General features: G+C 46.8%; 1 protein-coding gene across 1 annotated transcript in view; it reads right to left on the bottom strand.

The window, feature by feature from the left end:
- The window catches only part of LOC126220931 (proteoglycan Cow), a 380,564-nt gene that overhangs the window by 60,493 nt on the left and 301,705 nt on the right, over positions 1 to 18,366 (bottom strand). Inside the window, exon 6 of the mRNA XM_049942177.1 lies at positions 454 to 576. Within this exon, the coding sequence (XP_049798134.1) occupies positions 454 to 576 (123 nt within the window). The remainder of the gene's footprint in view (positions 1 to 453; positions 577 to 18,366) is intronic.

Here is an 18,366-nt window from a genome sequence, read left to right as displayed (position 1 = left end):
TTCCATCCCTGGCTTTGTATTCTGATGCGGGAGAGATCCATATTCTTGAGACGGTCTGTAGCACGTACACCAAATGGCTTGATCACTTGGGGCCGATTCCTCAACAGTCGTTCAGAGGTGCATTGGACCACTGAAGTAAATGCCAGTGACTGAGGCCAATGTGTGGAAGGCCATGGCAGCGAGTGCTACGTGAGGGTTGTTGGTTTTTTTTTTTTTTTTAACAGCTAGAGGTCGCACTTGTGGATGGTCGGTACCTGCGCGGTTTGAAGCGCCATGTCACGGACTGCGCGACCCCTCCCACCGGAGGTTCGAGTCCTCCCTCGGGCATGGGTGTATGTGTTGTTCTTAGCATAAGTTATTTTAAGTAGTGTGTAAGACTAGGGACCGATGTCCTCAGCAGTTTGGTCTCTTAGGAATCGACACAGATTTGAACATTTGATGGTCGGTACTCACGCAATGGACTCGGCGCCGTCCTCGTCGTCCTCCGGCTCGTCGTCGCTGTCGTAGAAGACGTCGTCCTCGGAGTCCTCGGAGCTGACCGGTGGCGGGGCGCGGGTGCGCGACACCACCACGTCCCTGCAACACGACCACCACACAGCCCGTCAACGACGAGGTCGTAAGGGACCGGCTGTACAACGGTGCCTGAGAAAGTCCACCGCCGTTTCGCCGGGGGGGGGGGGGGGGGGGAGGGGGCATCGTTTCAGAACCTACACCTTCACCTGAACTGCTTACCGGGAAATTGGCCTCAATTCGAAGTCTACCGAAATAAAGACGTCAGAAAAGTTAACAAATACGAACAGATGTTTCAATTTAAACGAAGCTTCGGTGGCCAGGCACGCAATTTATTGAGATCTCGCCGGCCATTACAACGCTCGGATAATGTTTCACATAATATCAGCGAGGGCTCTGAAAAACAAAACAGCATCAACGGGCGCAGTAGGCGTCGGGAGTCGAACTAAGAACCTAAGGCAATGAGTCATGAAACTCCCACCGCTTTTCTGCTTCTTCGCTAATGCAGCACTGCCAAGCGGCTGGCTCGTATAAAAACGCTGCGAAACGATTGTGTGTTGCGTATATGGAGTTGAGAAGCAAATTCAAATGTTTACTACAAATGCAAATACTACGAGGGGTGGAACTTAAATAGTGGCAACTATTTAATCATAACCGATACGGAACAGTTACATGTTTGCACCTGTTACTGTCCTTCAAAGTAGTCACCAGCGTTGTGTAGAACCCGTTTCCAGCGATGTGGAAGGCGTAGTATACCGTTAGCAGGGACTGTTCTGTTGATGGTGCGAATGGAGCGGTTTACTGCCTGTCGAATCTCTGGAACACTTCTGAAGCGAATGCCACCAAGTGGTTCCTTCATCTTCAGAATCAAATCAAAACCACAAGGACTTAAGTACGGGGAGTATGGTTGATGGTACAGTGCTTCCCAGTCCCATCGGCCGAACAGAGCAGCCACAGCTGGTGCTGGATGCGCCCGTGCAGTGTCGTGCAAAATGATGGGTCGCTTACGCAGAAAGTGTCGCCACTTCTTTCGCAAAGCTGGTCGCAGGTGATGCTCCAAAAACGAACAGTAATACTGTGCATTGACGGTCTTCCATGGGAGAACGTAATGCGTTAGGATAACACCATCACAGTCGTACACGAGAATCACCGTAACTTTCACCGTACTGGGGCTCTGACGCACTTTCGACATTCGCGGTGACCCATAATGACGCCATTCGTTGGATTGGTGTTTCAGTTTTGGCTCGTACGATGTGGCCCATGTCTCATCCAGTGTTACGATACGGCGTAAGAAAGCCTCTCCTTCGCGCTCATAGCGCTCCAAGTACGTCTGAGGTTGCATCGTAACGCATCCATTCCTGCATTTCCGTCAAGTCATGCCGAACCCATCGTCATGCAATTTTTCGCATGCTCAGGCGTTCCTTCAGGATGCGAAGCACAGCCGTATGCGCTAACACGGTTTCGTGGGAGAGCTCACGAATCGTATGGCGTCGACCACTGTCCACTAACGCGGCAACAGCATTCACTTCTTCTTCAGAGACGCTACGACGACCTGCCCGATGCATGTCTGCCACAGTTTGCCGACCTTCGTTGAAGGCTTTCACCCAACGTGCCACTGTTCTGTACGCCAATGCCGATTCCCCGCACGCCTCTTGAAGACCTTGATAACACTGTCGTGCTGTACGACCTCTGGCACATTCAGTCTTGATCCAGCTCCGTTGTTCCTGTTTCGAAAACATAGTGACACCGTTACGTTAGACAGCTCGCTCACAAGTGACTGTGTTTCCCTCGACTGTGGCACGCCGATGACGTGGGACGGGCGAGTCCAATTGCTCGGAGGTAAGGTAGGTATGCCAACAACGTGTGCTATCAGCGACAATAGTAGATTTCATTGCATAGTGTCTCCACAGCAGTGTTGCCACTATTTAAGTTCCAACCCATGTACACTCCTGGAAATGGAAAAAAGAACACATTGACACCGGTGTGTCAGACCCACCATACTTGCTCCGGACACTGCGAGAGGGCTGTACAAGCAATGATCACACGCACGGCACAGCGGACACACCAGGACCCGCGGTGTTGGCCGTCGAATGGCGCTAGCTGCGCAGCATTTGTGCACCGCCGCCGTCAGTGTCAGCCAGTTTGCCGTGGCATACGGAGCTCCATCGCAGTCTTTAACACTGGTAGCATGCCGCGACAGCGTGGACGTGAACCGTATGTGCAGTTGACGGACTTTGAGCGAGGGCGTATAGTGGGCATGCGGGAGGCCGGGTGGACGTACCGCCGAATTGCTCAACACGTGGGGCGTGAGGTCTCCACAGTACATCGATGTTGTCGCCAGTGGTCGGCGGAAGGTGCACGTGCCCGTCGACCTGGGACCGGACCGCAGCGACGCACGGATGCACGCCAAGACCGTAGGATCCTACGCAGTGCCGTAGGGGACCGCACCGCCACTTCCCAGCAAATTAGGGACACTGTTGCTCCTGGGGTATCGGCGAGGACCATTCGCAACCGTCTCCATGAAGCTGGGCTACGGTCCCGCACACCGTTAGGCCGTCTTCCGCTCACGGCCCAACATCGTGCAGCCCGCCTCCAGTGGTGTCGCGACAGGCGTAAATGGAGGGACGAATGGAGACGTGTCGTCTTCAGCGATGAGAGTCGCTTCTGCCTTGGTGCCAATGATGGTCGTATGCGTGTTTGGCGCCGTGCAGGTGAGCGCCACAATCAGGACTGCATACGACCGAGGCACACAGGGCCAACACCCGGCATCATGGTGTGGGGAGCGATCTCCTACACTGGCCGTACACCACTGGTGATCGTCGAGGGGACACTGAATAGTGCACGGTACATCCAAACCGTCATCGAACCCATCGTTCTACCATTCCTAGACCGGCAAGGGAACTTGCTGTTCCAACAGGACAATGCACGTCCGCATGTATCCCGTGCCACCCAACGTGCTCTAGAAGGTGTAAGTCAACTACCCTGGCCAGCAAGATCTCCGGATCTGTCCCCCATTGAGCATGTTTGGGACTGGATGAAGCGTCGTCTCACGCGGTCTGCACGTCCAGCACGAACGCTGGTCCAACTGAGGCGCCAGGTGGAAATGGCATGGCAAGCCGTTCCACAGGACTACATCCAGCATCTCTACGATCGTCTCCATGGGAGAATAGCAGCCTGCATTGCTGCGAAAGGTGGATATACACTGTACTAGTGCCGACATTGTGGATGCTCTGTTGCCTGTGTCTATGTGCCTGTGGTTCTGTCAGTGTGATCATGTGATGTATCTGACCCCAGGAATGTGTCAATAAAGTTTCCCCTTCCTGGGACAATGAATTCACGGTGTTCTTATTTCAATTTCCAGGAGTGTATTTCAGAGCTTCGTGTGGTTCTTTAATTACGGGAAGGCTTTTAATAAAAGGGGGTAAAATAACATGTTTTTCAGTTTTTAGGCAGCGTGGTTTCGATGACGGAAAGATGGAAACCCACTCTTTTTCTTCGAAGAGGATCAGAACAGTCTGCAGTGGCAGATTTGTATAGGAAGTTAGGTAAGGCAAGTTCGTTGTCTCCATAATGTGTATCTGTTCGTTGAAACTGGAATGGGGGAATTAAAGGACTGTTGTTGTTTGTGAGGGACATAAAATCAGCGCAATACGATGCACTGAAGATGCAGCAGTCGTAGCCGAAAGTGAGCAGGGGTTGGATTTTGGGCTAACTGTGACGCGGTGGTATTTGTAGTTTCAGATGTAAATACGAAGAAAGCGTCACATGTGGACGTGCCGGAGGACCAAATGTGAGAATCTGGAAGGGATGTAGAACATTTTGATACCTGAGAAACAGAACAGACAAATATGATAGGTAGACGCAAGACACAAAGGCACAGACAAGGCGAAAAGGTCTTTCATAAGGATAAATGGCGGCTAATGCCAAAGAACGTTAAAAATCGTTCCCAGTCTTGAATGAATTAAAATGAATCTGAAGTCCGTAAAGAAATGAACTACCGTCACCGCAAAGCGACGGAATGTATGCGCATGTGCTCACATTTTTGAGGTTTTGAACTTAAAACACATCGCCTCGCAATTCATTTCTCATTTTGTGGGCTTTCCATGATACAGATACGACTCTATTACTGTCAGCCGTATATATTACGTTGCACTCAGATTTTATTTTTATTATATGTCGACGTTACCAGGAGATGGAATATTAGTTTATTACATTTTCCTATTCGCGTCGTAAAAATCAACACCACCTTTAGTGAATGGGACATACGGAGATAACGGCATTAAAAACTGCAGTTTGTTAGTTGACATAATGCCATACTTCTGTTACTATATTCCAGTCGCTTGGAGAGCTAGCATTGTGGCAGCTGTAAAACGGACGCTTTTTCGTTCTTTCTTTTTTTTTTCTTTTTCTTTCTTTCTTTTTTTTTTTTTTTGCCCTACACAGTTTTGCCGCTGTTTATCATAGACTGTGGTCGAGCAGGCAATCGCATATGTCTTATAAATGCGAAAGCTTCGGTGTGTATGTGTGTGTTACAGCTTCACGCTGAAACGGTGGAGCTGATTTGGAAGAACTCTGGAAAGGAATTAGCTAATACTCCGAGTTAACACGTAGGCTATTTTGAAAAGTGTGCAGAACAAGATATTTATTGGTTCAAAGAATACAACAAAAAAATTGGACCAATATTGGCTCTTAGAAAAAGCTTGTCGCAAGTTCTTGTCCGTGGGGAGAATAAGATACGCGGGACGTTTAATTATGTTCAACATTTTATTTCGACGAAAAGTTTGTTTTAAGCTCACACGACAGTAGGAAAAACGTTATGAAACATTACCAGTGCAACAAATACTACCAGTTTTTTGGTAACTAAGTGAGGGAGAACAATAACAGGAATATTAAAGAAGTCAAAGCTAATTATTAAATTCATGGAGCGCGCGCTGCAGCAAGGAGAAAGTAGAGAGCCTGTATAGGGAGAGAGTGGCCATAGGTGAAGTTGCCCGTGATTGGTTGATTAGCTTCGGCGCCATTTTTCTGCCAGACGTCTCTCGCGCTTCCTGTGTTCGCCATGCTTTTGAGTTGAATTGAAGTTCAGAGGACTTTTGGAAACGATTATGAGGTATTTGAATTATTTAAGAGACTTGTTATGCGTTGTGCATGCATCGTTGTATATCGTTTTTAGTACGTAATTAGCGTTTGCGTGCATACTGGTAGCATCACAAGCTTTTCTGAAGCCAATATCTGACAGTCCTTGCTGGGAACAGAAAGTTCCTGTAATTGTTGTGCCATGCTCATTCGACTTTATAGCGTCAAACTTTATTTCGTTCCGAATCAGAACACTAGGCATTATTTTGGTTTCAGTATTATTGCCTAACTGTTGACGCAGGCAAGTTGTAAGGATGTTTTCCGCAGTTGTCGCGGTTGCTGAAACATTATTCGTAGGTACTCTTGAAGACAGTTTTTAATGGACCTACTTACTGTGGGGTAGAAGGGATACGGTAGTTTTCTTGTTATATATAGTCGTTATTACAGCAGCCTACATTTAACATTTCCTGATTTTAGTAATCTTCTTCGTTTGCTATCTACGAGAGGTATTCAGTTGTTTACTTGTGACATGCAAAATGTTTGAAGACGTGACAAGAAGTACTAATACGTCTCAAACTTTTTGCATGTCACAAGTAAACAACTGCTTACGACTTTCATTCATCTGACGTAATACAGGTACGTTAAATCTTTAGCGTTATGCACTTCCGATGCAAAACAAATGCTATACACTATATTTTTTTATTTACGTTACTTTTATTGCAATATGTCTAGTAAATGAAGTTTGAAGGAAATAAATGCAAGTAACGAATAATTTTTACAGCCACTGTATCAAATTTTCCTGTGCTCTACGTAGTAGGCTACTATGAGTACATTATAGCTGTAAAGAAAGGCATTTAACGAATGATTTCGCCATATTGTCTCGTGCTTTTGATTCGGTGAGTGTGTACTCCACTACTGGCCATTCAAAAGTCCCGCCCGCAGTTTGACAGAAAAATGGCCGCCGTATCGTTCTGTTGGCCACTCTCTCCCTATACAGGCTGTCTAGGAAAAAGTGTCTCACAGCGCTCGTGGCGGCCAGTGAGCGAACCCTGTTGACATACGCCGGACGATCAGCTGATCAACTGACATCCGTTTCGGCTGACGGCCGACGTCTCTACAAATATTTACTCTACGACTTCTGAACTGCATCGAATTTGTGCTTAATATGCCCTCCATAATATATTTCAAGATACTGAATATACTGCTTATACAATACAGTGTTTAATTCGCAATTCAATACAAACTCGCTGCATTGTAGCCGCTGAGCGTCAGGTGTATCTTACGCTTCTGAGATGCGCGAAGACTCACAACGGCAGTGTCATTTAAACGCTGAACGACAGACGTCGCGCTGTTACATGTAGAAAGTGGCAGGATTTGTTGAGGCTGGATTTGATTGTGCTATGAGTGCGTATCTGCTGGTAACAGGCACACACATGAGGGCTGATGACATTGTTGCACACACAAATATTATAAAATCTGCGCTGCATCAAACTAGAAATTCCTTATTATCTTTCTTCGTCGAGTTAGTACGTTTGTTATTCCTTCACGCTGAAGCGGCTGAACGGGTTTGGATGAACTCTGGAATGTAGATAACTTATACCCTGAATTAACGCACAGGCTATCTTTTATTCCAAAACAAAACAAAAAAAAGTCACTGTTCCCGTGGGGTGGCCAACGTGTCTACAGTTCCCGTGGGTTGGGTATCGTGACTAAAAAGTCATCCACGAAAGTTAACTATCTAATGGATGAATTCCATTTAACGTAAAGATTTGTTTCCGTTTTGACAAATGAAACTACTGATACCACGAATTTCTATCGTTCCATCAAACTTGCCTTTCCAGTTCAAACGCTTGCAGCTTCCTTGGCCTTCTCGATCACTACAAATAAGAGTCCAGGACAAACGTTAAAAGTGGCAGGTATTCATCTGGGCACACCACATATTTCGCATGACAGCTACACGCCGGCCGCGGTGGTCTCGCGGTTCTAGGCGCGCAGTCCGGAACCGTGCGACTGCTACGGTCGCAGGTTCGAATCCTGCCTCGGGCATGGATGTTTGTGATGTCCTTAGGTTAGTTAGGTTTAAGTAGTTCTAAGTTCTAGGGGACTAATGACCACAGCAGTTGAGTCCCATAGTGCTCAGAGCCATTTGAACCATTTGAACAGCTACACGTTGACTGTTCGCGTGTGTCGAGGGTCAGAAATCTCTGCAAACAGTATATGCAGAGAACGAGAAGTCTCGTAACGTTGTTTACAGTAGATTTCTAGCTCTCCATACAGACCAAGACAGTTATGGTGTTTTCCGTGCTAGGCATGTCGCAAACAGTCGTAAAATTATTTGCTTCCTTTCCTCGCACCTTCTGCAATTCGCTACTCGGTCGTGTAACAGGTTTTAAGTAAACGAGTAACTTGTGGGAGGCATGTATTCTGTCAGTTTCTCCCATCGTCTCAAAGTCTAGTGTTCTTCTTCTTCTGTTTCTCTTCTTCCAATGTCGCGCGGTTTGCTGGTCCGCAAGTAGTTCACGCTTCAGTATCTCCAAGAGATAACTCTTTTTGATGGTGCATACGCGCGGATAGTGAGTTTCGGCATTTACATTTCTTTATACGTCACTGTGTAACCCCAGGTAACACCGTGGGACGCAGCTAGTCGTCTATAAATAGCAGCGCGAGACCAACAATAGGTCTACGTGTATTTTCAGTTATCCTGGTCTTTCTCTTATCCTTGCAGCGTGGGGCCCGCATCAACCCAGAAAAATCGGGAACTTGCTGTAGAGTAAATCTAATGGATGACCCGACCGACAGTGTCCTGTACTCCAATTGTTCGCACTGTGCGTCGAATGGCGCCTTCACCACGGCTGTTACGGGATGTGACGGGATAAATGGAGCATCCACCCGCGCCGCAGGCACAAGGTCTTCTCTCGCGGGTCGAGCGCTCGAGGCGAGTCGCAGATCGATAGCGGGGCGGCAGCAGCAGCCCGCTAAAAGTTTCCACCGCCTCGAGCAGATAGACATCTGTATTGAAAGCGAGCCGCGTCCACGCGAGTGAAAGAGTTGCAGCGCAGGAGCGGTGATAGGGGGCCCCGTGAAGAGGAGGACGAGCAGCAGCAGCCAGTTAATCTCTGACGAGATGACGGATGCCCGCGGGGCACGAGTCTCCAGTCGGCCATTCATCTCGGCCCCGGAAACATCCATTTGCTGCCCTCCTCCGGAAACTGCAGGCCCCGCTGCGATGCGCCGGCAGAACACCCCCCCCTCCCCCACCGCCCACCGCCCAAACCAACCCGCACCTGCAGGTAAACGCGCTCCCGTGACACTGCTGACGCGAGGTTTCTCCCTCCCCCACTCCGCTCCCCCACTCCGATATCAGCCAGTGCTGGCGAATCAATGGTGGATGAGTTGGTCACAAATAAGGGGAGAAGTGCAAGAGCTAAAGGTTTTACAGGGTGGCCCACTAGAACAAGTACAGTTTCATTTGCTCGCGTATCATGTCATTTCTGGAAACCCAGAACCTACTCTGTAGGAATCAACATGGATTCCGGAAACAGCGACCGTGTGAGACCCAACTCGCTTTATTTGTTCATGAGACCCAGAAAATATTAGATACAGGCTCCCTGGTAGATGCAATTTTCCTTGACTTCCGGAAGGCGTTCGATACAGTTCCGCACTGTCGCCTGATAACAAAGTAAGAGCCTACGGAATATCAGACCAGCTGTGTGGCTGGGTTGAAGAGTTTTTAGCAAACAGAGCCCAGCATGTTGTTCTCAATGGAGAGACGTCTACAGACGTTAAAGTAACCTCCGGCGTGCCACAGGGAAGTGTTATGGGACCATTGCTTTTCACAATATATATAAATGACCTAGTAGATAATGTCGGAAGTTCCATGCGGCTTTTCGCGGATGATGCTGTAGTATACAGAGAAGTTGCAGCATTAGAAAACTGCAGCGAAATGCAGGAAGATAAAAAAATAATGGTTCAAATGGCTCTGAGCACTATGGGACTTAACATCTTAGGTCATCAGTCCCCTAGAACTTAGAACTACTTAAACCTAACTAACCTAAGGACACCACACACATCCATGCCCGAGGTAGGATTCGAACCTGCGACCGTAGCAGTCCCGCGGTTCCGGACTGCAGCGCCTAGAACCGCAAGACCACCGCGGCCGGCGCAGGAAGATCTGCAGCGGATAGGCACTAGGTGCAGGGAGTGGCAACTGACCCTTAACATAGACAAATGTAATGTATTGCGAATACATAGAAAGAAGGATCCTTTATTTTATGATTATATGACAGCGGAACAAACACTGGTAGCAGTTACTTCTGTAAAATATCTGGGACTATGCGTGCGGAACGATTTGAAGTGGAATGATCATATAAAATTAATTGTTGGTAAGGCGGGTGCCAGGTTGAGATTCATTGGGAGAGTCCTTAGAAAATGTAGTCCATCAACGAAGGAGGTGTCTTACAAAACACTCGTCCGACCTATACTTGAGTATTGCTCATCAGTGTGGGATCCGTACCAGATCGGGTTGACGGAGGAGATAGAGAAGATCCAAAGAAGAGCGGCGCGTTTTGTCACAGGGTTATTTGGTAAGCATGATAGCGTTACGGAGATGTTTAGCAAACTGGGTTGACGGAGGAGATAGAGAAGATCCAAAGAAGAGCGGCGCGTTTTGTCACAGGGTTATTTGGTAAGCATGATAGCGTTACGGAGATGTTTAGCAAACTCAAGTGGCAGACTCTGCAAGAGAGGCGCTCTGCATCGCGGTGTAGCTTGCTCGCCAGGTTTCGAGAGGGTGCGTTTCTGGATGAGGTATCGAATATATTGCTTCTCTCTACTTATACCTCCAGAGGAGATTACGAATGTAAAATTAGAGAGATTCGAGCGCGCACGGAGACTTTCTGGCAGTCGTTCTTCCCGCGAATCATACGCTAGTGGAACAGGAAAGGGGGGTAATGACAGTGGCACGTGAAGTGCCCTCCGCCACACACCGTTGGGTGGCTTGCGGAGTATAAATGTAGATGTAGATTTGATTATTATGAGGTTTATCGTATTTTACACCAATATGACAAAGATAACGCTTCTACACACACTGCCATTACTAAAAAGTGGAGTTGTAAAATTACTGTAGACAACCGTAGACTATCAGATGCAAGCAAGTATAGAAGACAGTAGTGCTCCTAGCAGCTTTGCTCAGTTAATATCGTACCTGCGTTACCAGTATATTAGTTGTGTTGCATACCTATCAGGCGTAAGCTCATAACGATCCATTCTTTATGTATGTGACCAGTCTCTTAGTAGATGCCCCTAAAAACTGGAAGCAGTGAAGTGTGTAGAAACTGAGTGAGGATACATAAACGGCCAGGTAACCTATAGAACGTTTTTGTCAGACATAGTTAATCTCCTGTCTGTTACTTAAAAATAAACAGTATTTAAAGCAATATTGAAATCGTCGATGTTCAATTCAGGTTTTATTCGAGAACGGTTGATTTGTGACGTGAAACAGAGGAATGCTGTGGTAAAAATGAAGAAAACAATACAGATTTTGCATGTAATGCTAGAAAACGCTAGCGAAAAATATATCAAACATCGCTTCAAAACTTCGTCAAGCTTATATAAAACATGTATCTGTTACTCATAAACGACTTTCGCGTTATCTATAATAAAAGGAAACTCTTGCCTTTGGTTACGATGAAGAACGTTTTGTTGAGTACAAAAACTGCAATAATTATATACACTCCTGGAAATGGAAAAAAGAACACATTGACACCGGTGTGTCAGACCCACCATACTTGCTCCGGACACTGCGAGAGGGCTGTACAAGCAATGATCACACGCACGGCACAGCGGACACACCAGGAACCGCGGTGTTGGCCGTCGAATGGCGCTAGCTGCGCAGCATTTGTGCACTGCCGCCGTCAGTGTCAGCCAGTTTGCCGTGGCATACGGAGCTCCATCGCAGTCTTTAACACTGGTAGCATGCCGCGACAGCGTGGACGTGAACCGTATGTGCAGTTGACGGACTTTGAGCGAGGGCGTATAGTGGGCATGCGGGAGGCCGGGTGGACGTACCGCCGAATTGCTCAACACGTGGGGCGTGAGATCTCCACAGTACATCGATGTTGTCGCCAGTGGTCGGCGGAAGGTGCACGTGCCCGTCGACCTGGGACCGGACCGCAGCGACGCACGGATGCACGCCGAGACCGTAGGATCCTACGCAGTGCCGTAGGGGACCGCACCGCCACTTCCCAGCAAATTAGGGACACTGTTGCTCCTGGGGTATCGGCGAGGACCATTCGCAACCGTCTCCATGAAGCTGGGCTACGGTCCCGCACACCGTTAGGCCGTCTTCCGCTCACGCCCCAACATCGTGCAGCCCGCCTCCAGTGGTGTCGCGACAGGCGTGAATGGAGGGACGAATGGAGACGTGTCGTCTTCAGCGATGAGAGTCGCTTCTGCCTTGGTGCCAATGATGGTCGTATGCGTGTTTGGCGCCGTGCAGGTGAGCGCCACAATCTGGACTGCATACGACCGAGGCACACAGGGCCAACACCCGGCATCATGGTGTGGGGAGCGATCTCCTACACTGGCCGTACACCACTGGTGATCGTCGAGGGGACACTGAATAGTGCACGGTACATCCAAACCGTCATCGAACCCATCGTTCTACCATTCCTAGACCGGCAAGGAAACTTGCTGTTCCAACAGGACAATGCACGTCCGCATGTATCCCGTGCCACCCAACGTGCTCTAGAAGGTGTAAGTCAACTACCCTGGCCAGCAAGATCTCCGGATCTGTCCCCCATCGAGCATGTTTGGGACTGGATGAAGCGTCGTCTCACGCGATCTGCACGTCCGGCACGAACGCTGGTCCAACTGAGGCGCCAGGTGGAAATGGCATGGCAAGCCGTTCCACAGGACTACATCCAGCATCTCTACGATCGTCTCCATGGGAGAATAGCAGCCTGCATTGCTGCGAAAGGTGGATATACACTGTACTAGTGCCGACATTGTGCATGCTCTGTTGCCTGTGTCTATGTGCCTGTGGTTCTGTCAGTGTGATCATGTGATGTATCTGACCCCAGGAATGTGTCAATAAAGTTTCCCCTTCCTGGGACAATGAATTCACGGTGTTCTTATTTCAATTTCCAGGAGTGTATATACTACTGGCCATTAAAATTGCTACACCACGAAGATGACGTGCTACAGACGCGAAATTTAACCAACAGGAAGAATATGCTGTGATATGCAAACTATTAGCTTTTCAGAGCACTCACACAAGGTTGGCGCCGGTGGCGACACCTACAACATGCTGACATGAGGAAAGTTTCCAACCGATTTCTCATACACAAACAGCATTTGACCGGCGTTGCCTGGTGAAACGTTGTTGTGATGCCTCGTGTAAGGAGGAGAAATGCGTACCATCAAGTTTCCGACTTTGAAAAAGGTCGGATTGTAACCTATCGCGATTGCGGTTTATCGTATCGCGACATTGCTGCTCGCGTCGGTCGAGATCCAATGACTGTTAGCAGAATATGGAATCAGTGGGTTCAGGAGAATAAGACGGAACGCCGTGCTGGATCCCAACGGCCTCGTATCACTAGCAGTCGAGATGACAGGCATCTTATCCGCATGGCTGTAACGGATCGTGCAGCCACGTCTCGATCCCTGAGTCAACAGATGGGGAAGTTTACAAGACAACAACCATCTGCACGAACAGTTCGACGACGTTTGCAGCAACATGGACTGTCAGCTCGGAGACCATGGCCGCGGTTGCCCTTGACGCCGCATCACAGACAGGAGCGCCTGCGATGGTGTACTCAACGACTAACCTGGGTGCACGAATGGTAAAACGTCATTTTTTCGGATGAATCCAGCTACTGTTTACAGCATCATGATGGTAGCATCCGTGTTTGGCGACATCGCGGTGAACGCACATTGGAAGCGTGTATTCGTCATCGCCATACTGGCGTATCACCCGGCGTGATGGTATGGGGTGCGATTATACGTCTCGGTCACCTCTTGTTCGCATTGACTGCACTTTGAACAGTGGACGTTACATTTCAAATGTGTTACGACCCGTGGCTCTACCTTTCATTCGATCCCTGCGAAACCCTACATTTCAGCAGGATAATGCACGACCGCATGTTGCAGGTCCTGTATGGGCCTTTCTGGATACAGAAAATGTTCGACTGCTGCCCTGGCCAGCACATTCTCCAGATCTCTCACCAATTGAAAACGTCTGCTCAATGGTGGCCGAGCAACTGGCTCGTCACAATACGCCAGTCACTACTCTTGATGAACTGTGGTATCGTGTTGAAGGTGCATGGGCAGCAGTACCTGTACACGCAATCCAAACTCTGTTTGACTCAATGCCCAGGCGTATCAAGGCCGTTATTACGGCCAGAGGTGGTTGCTCTGGGTACTTATTTCTCCGGATCTATGCACCCAAATCGCGTGGAAATGTAATTACATACCAGTTCTAGTATAATATATTTGTCCAATGAATACCCGTTTATGATCTGCATTTCTTCTTGGTGTAGCTATTTTAACGGCGAGTAGTGTATATGCAAACAAGTGTAGCCTACAGTAGTGCATCTAGCAGCTTTGCTCAGTTAATCTGCGTTACCTGTCTATTATGTGTGTTGCATACCTATCAGGCGTAAGCTCATAACGATCGCATTCTTTATGTATGTGACCAGTGTCTTAATAGATGCCCCTAAAAACTGGAAACAGTGAAGTGAGCAGAAACTGAGTGAGGTTATACAAAGGGCCGGGTAACCTATGGAACGTTTTTGTTCTACATAGTTAGCCTCTTGTCTGTTACTTAAAAATAAGCCGGCCGAAGTGGCCGTGCGGTTAAAGGCGCTGCAGTCTGGAACCGCAAGACCGCTACGGTCGCAGGTTCGAATCCTGCCTCGGGCATGGATGTTTGTGATGTCCTTAGGTTAGTTAGGTTTAACTAGTTCTAAGTTCTAGGGGACTGATGACCTCAGCAGTTGAGTCCCATAGTGCTCAGAGCCATTTGAACCATTTGAACTTAAAAATAAACAGTATTTAAAACAATATTGAAATCATCAATGTTCAATTCAGGTTTTACTCGAGAATGGTTGATTTGTAACGTGAAACAGTGGAATGCTATGGTAAAAATGCAGAAAACAATACTGCTTTTGCATGTAATGCTAGAAAAAGCAACTTCCTCTACAAAAAGCCCAAATAAAAAGTAACCACAAGCGAAAAATATATCAAACATCGATTCAAAACTTCGTCTAGCTTATATAAAACATGTTTCTGTTACTCATAAACGACTTTCGCGTTTATCTACAATAGAAGGAAACTCTTGCCTTTGGTTATGATGAAGAACGTTTTGTTGAGTACAAAAAACTGCAACAATTATATACAGGGTGAGTCACCTAACATTACCGCTGGATATAATTCGTAAACCACATCAAATACTGACGAATCGATTCCAGAGACCGAACGTGAGGAGAGGGGCTAGTGTAATTGGTTAATACAAACCATAAAAAAATGCACGGAAGTATGTTTTTTAACACAAACCTACGTTTTTTTAAATGGAACCCCGTTAGTATTGTTAGCACATCTGAACATATAAACAAATACGTAATCAGTGCCGTTAATTACATCCGGAGATATTGTAACCTAAAGTTGACGCTTGAGTACCACTCCTCCGCTGTTCGATCGTGTGTATCGGAGAGCACCGAATTACGTAGGGATCCAAAGGGAACGGCGATGGACCTTAGGTACAGAAGAGACAGGAACAGCACATTACGTCCACATGCTAACACCTTTTTATTGGTCTTTTTCACTGACGCACATGTACATTACCATGAGGGGTGAGGTACACGTACACACGTGGTTCCCGTTTTCAATTACGGAGTGGAATAGAGTGTGTCCCGACATGTAAGGCCAATAGATGTTCAATGTGGTGGCCATCATTTGCTGCACACAATTGCAATCTCTGGCGTAATGAATGTCGTACACGCCGCAGTACATCTGGTGTAATGTCGCCGCAGGCTGCCACAATACGTTGTTTCATATCCTCTGGGGTTGTAGGCACATCACGGTACACATTCTCCTTTAACGTACCCCACAGAAAGAAGTCCAGAGGTGTAAGATCAGGAGAACGGTCTGGCCAATTTATGCGTCCTCCACGTCCTATGAAACGCCCGTCGAACATCCTGTCAAGGGTCAGCCTAGTGTTAATTGCGGAATGTGCAGGTGCACCATGATGCTGATACCACATACATCGACGCGTTTCCAGTGGGACATTTTCGAGCAAAGTTGGCAGATCATTCTGTAAAAACGCGATGTATGTTGCAGCTGTTTGGGCCCCTGCAATGAAGTGAGGACCAATGAGGTGGTCGCCAATGATTCCGCACCATACATTTACAGTCCACGGTCGCTGTCGCTCTACCTGTCTGAGCCAGCGAGGATTGTCCACGGACCAGTAATGCATGTTCCGTATATTCACTGCCCCGTGGTTTGTGAAACCCTCTTCATCGGTAAACAGGTAGAACTGCAAGCATTCTCTGTTAATGCCCATTGACAGAATTGCATTCGATGATTAAAGTCATCACCATGTAATTGCTGATTAAGCGACACATGAAACGGGTGAAAGCGGTGACGATGAATTATGCGCATGACACTACTTTGACTCAGTCCACCGGCTCTCGCATCTGAACGTCGGAGGTTTCAAGCGTCAACTTTAGGTTATAATATCTCCGGATGTAATTAACATTTTACAATGCAACAAACGGCGCTGATTACGTATTTGTTTATATGTTCACATGTGCTAACAAAACTAACGTGGTTCCATTAAAAAAAACGTAGGTTTGTGTTAAAAAACATACTTCCGTGCATTTTTGTATGGTTTGTATTAAACAATTACCCTCACGTTCGGTCTGTGGAATCGGTTCGTCAGTATTTGATGTGGTTTACGAAATATATCCTGCGGTAACGTTAGGTGACTCAGCCTGTAAATTTTTTATGTTTGTGCATTTGAACTGCACTTGTATCAAAAGTAATTCCTTTAGTTACATAAAAGCGCCGAAGTTACGGGATCACTAAGTTTGATTACTAACAATATGCACTTTATAGAATATAAGGATATAAAATACACGAAGGATAACACTGAATGATTTGCGGTTCTAATTATGTGCTAAACGAACAACCAAACAAACAGAAAAACAAAGAATTCTTCGGATTCCAATTTCTCTTTTACACATTCTTCTTATCCTTCTTCCTCTACCAATACTACCTCTAATCCTACCATTTACTGCGTCATTTATGTTGCGCACCAGGACTACCGAACCGTAGCTTTGATAGAGCACAGCACTACTGAAAAGCTAAACACAAGTTTATTTTTTAAAAATTACATCGCACAAGTCGTTTCCATCATTGGCGAGGCATTGCTCAGGACTTTCGCGGTTGTGATGATTTAGACGTTTCTATGGGGCGAACAGCGGCAATCGGCCCTAAAAAATGGGTAGTGTGAGATCATCTACGTGAGTACCAATAGGAAACCTGTAAATTTCGGTTACAAGATATATGACACAAATCTAAACCCTGCTAATTCAACTAAACACCTAGGTATAACAATTATGAACAACTTACGGGGTAGACCAGGATTACGCTCCATTTTGGAACCGCTGTTCATGATTTTCTTCAATAAAAAACAATAAATTACAAAACTGACTTCAGACCTTTATTGTAGATCCTTAAGATTGTATTATATATTTTTTGAGTAAAAACTTGCACCCAAGGGACACCACACGACATTGACGAAAGGCCTTTACAGAGTGCGAGAGCGATTAGTGGAAGCTCTGAAAGCCACAATTTTCAATCTAGGAGAACATTTCATGCTTCGAAACTAATGTTATTATCTACCGTAGCACTTAGGGATATTAAGAAAAAACTTTTTAACAAAATGGCGGCACTTTGAAATAAAATACAATTTTTTCGATAAAAATGTTTTATAATAAACGTGCACCAAAAATCGAAATTACAATGTATCTCAAAAGTTGTACGTTCTACGTTAGAAAAAACGCCGACTCATAAGTTACAAAATGGTATAATCCAATTTCATGTATATTTCATGATTTGTAGCTCGCACCAACTTGAAAAACGTTAAAACTTTTATTCATAATGGATGAGGGGAACTGCGACTGTGATGAATAAAGGTTTCTTGAAATTAGTGCAACCAGTCGCCTTTTGTTTTGTTCTTCAATTTCTTTTAGTATTCCATTACGGTTTCGAATAGCCTAGCGATTCATCATCAGATGGTACATACACTCCTGGAAATTGAAATAAGAACACCGTGAATCCATTGTCCCAGGAAGGGGAAACTTTATTGACACATTCCTGGGGTCAGATACATCACATGATCACACCGACAGAACCACAGGCACATAGACACAGGCAACAGAGCATGCACAATGTCGGCACTAGTATAGTGTATATCCACCTTTCGCAGCAATGCAGGCTGCTATTCTCCCATGGAGACGATCGTAGAGATGCTGGATGTAGTCCTGTGGAACGGCTTGCCATGCCATTTCCACCTGGCGCCTCAGTTGGACCAGCGTTCGTGCTGGACGTGCAGACCGCGTGAGACGACGCTTCATCCAGTCCCAAACATGCTCAATGGGGGACAGATCCGGAGATCTTGCTGGCCAGGGTAGTTGACTTACACCTTCTAGAGCACGTTGGGTGGCACGGGATACATGCGGACGTGCATTGTCCTGTTGGAACAGCAAGTTTCCTTGCCGG

This window comes from Schistocerca nitens, chromosome 1 (genome assembly GCF_023898315.1).
Source record: "Schistocerca nitens isolate TAMUIC-IGC-003100 chromosome 1, iqSchNite1.1, whole genome shotgun sequence".
Classification (NCBI taxonomy): Eukaryota; Metazoa; Arthropoda; class Insecta; order Orthoptera; family Acrididae; genus Schistocerca; species Schistocerca nitens.
This window is presented reverse-complemented; position numbering and strand designations above follow the sequence as displayed.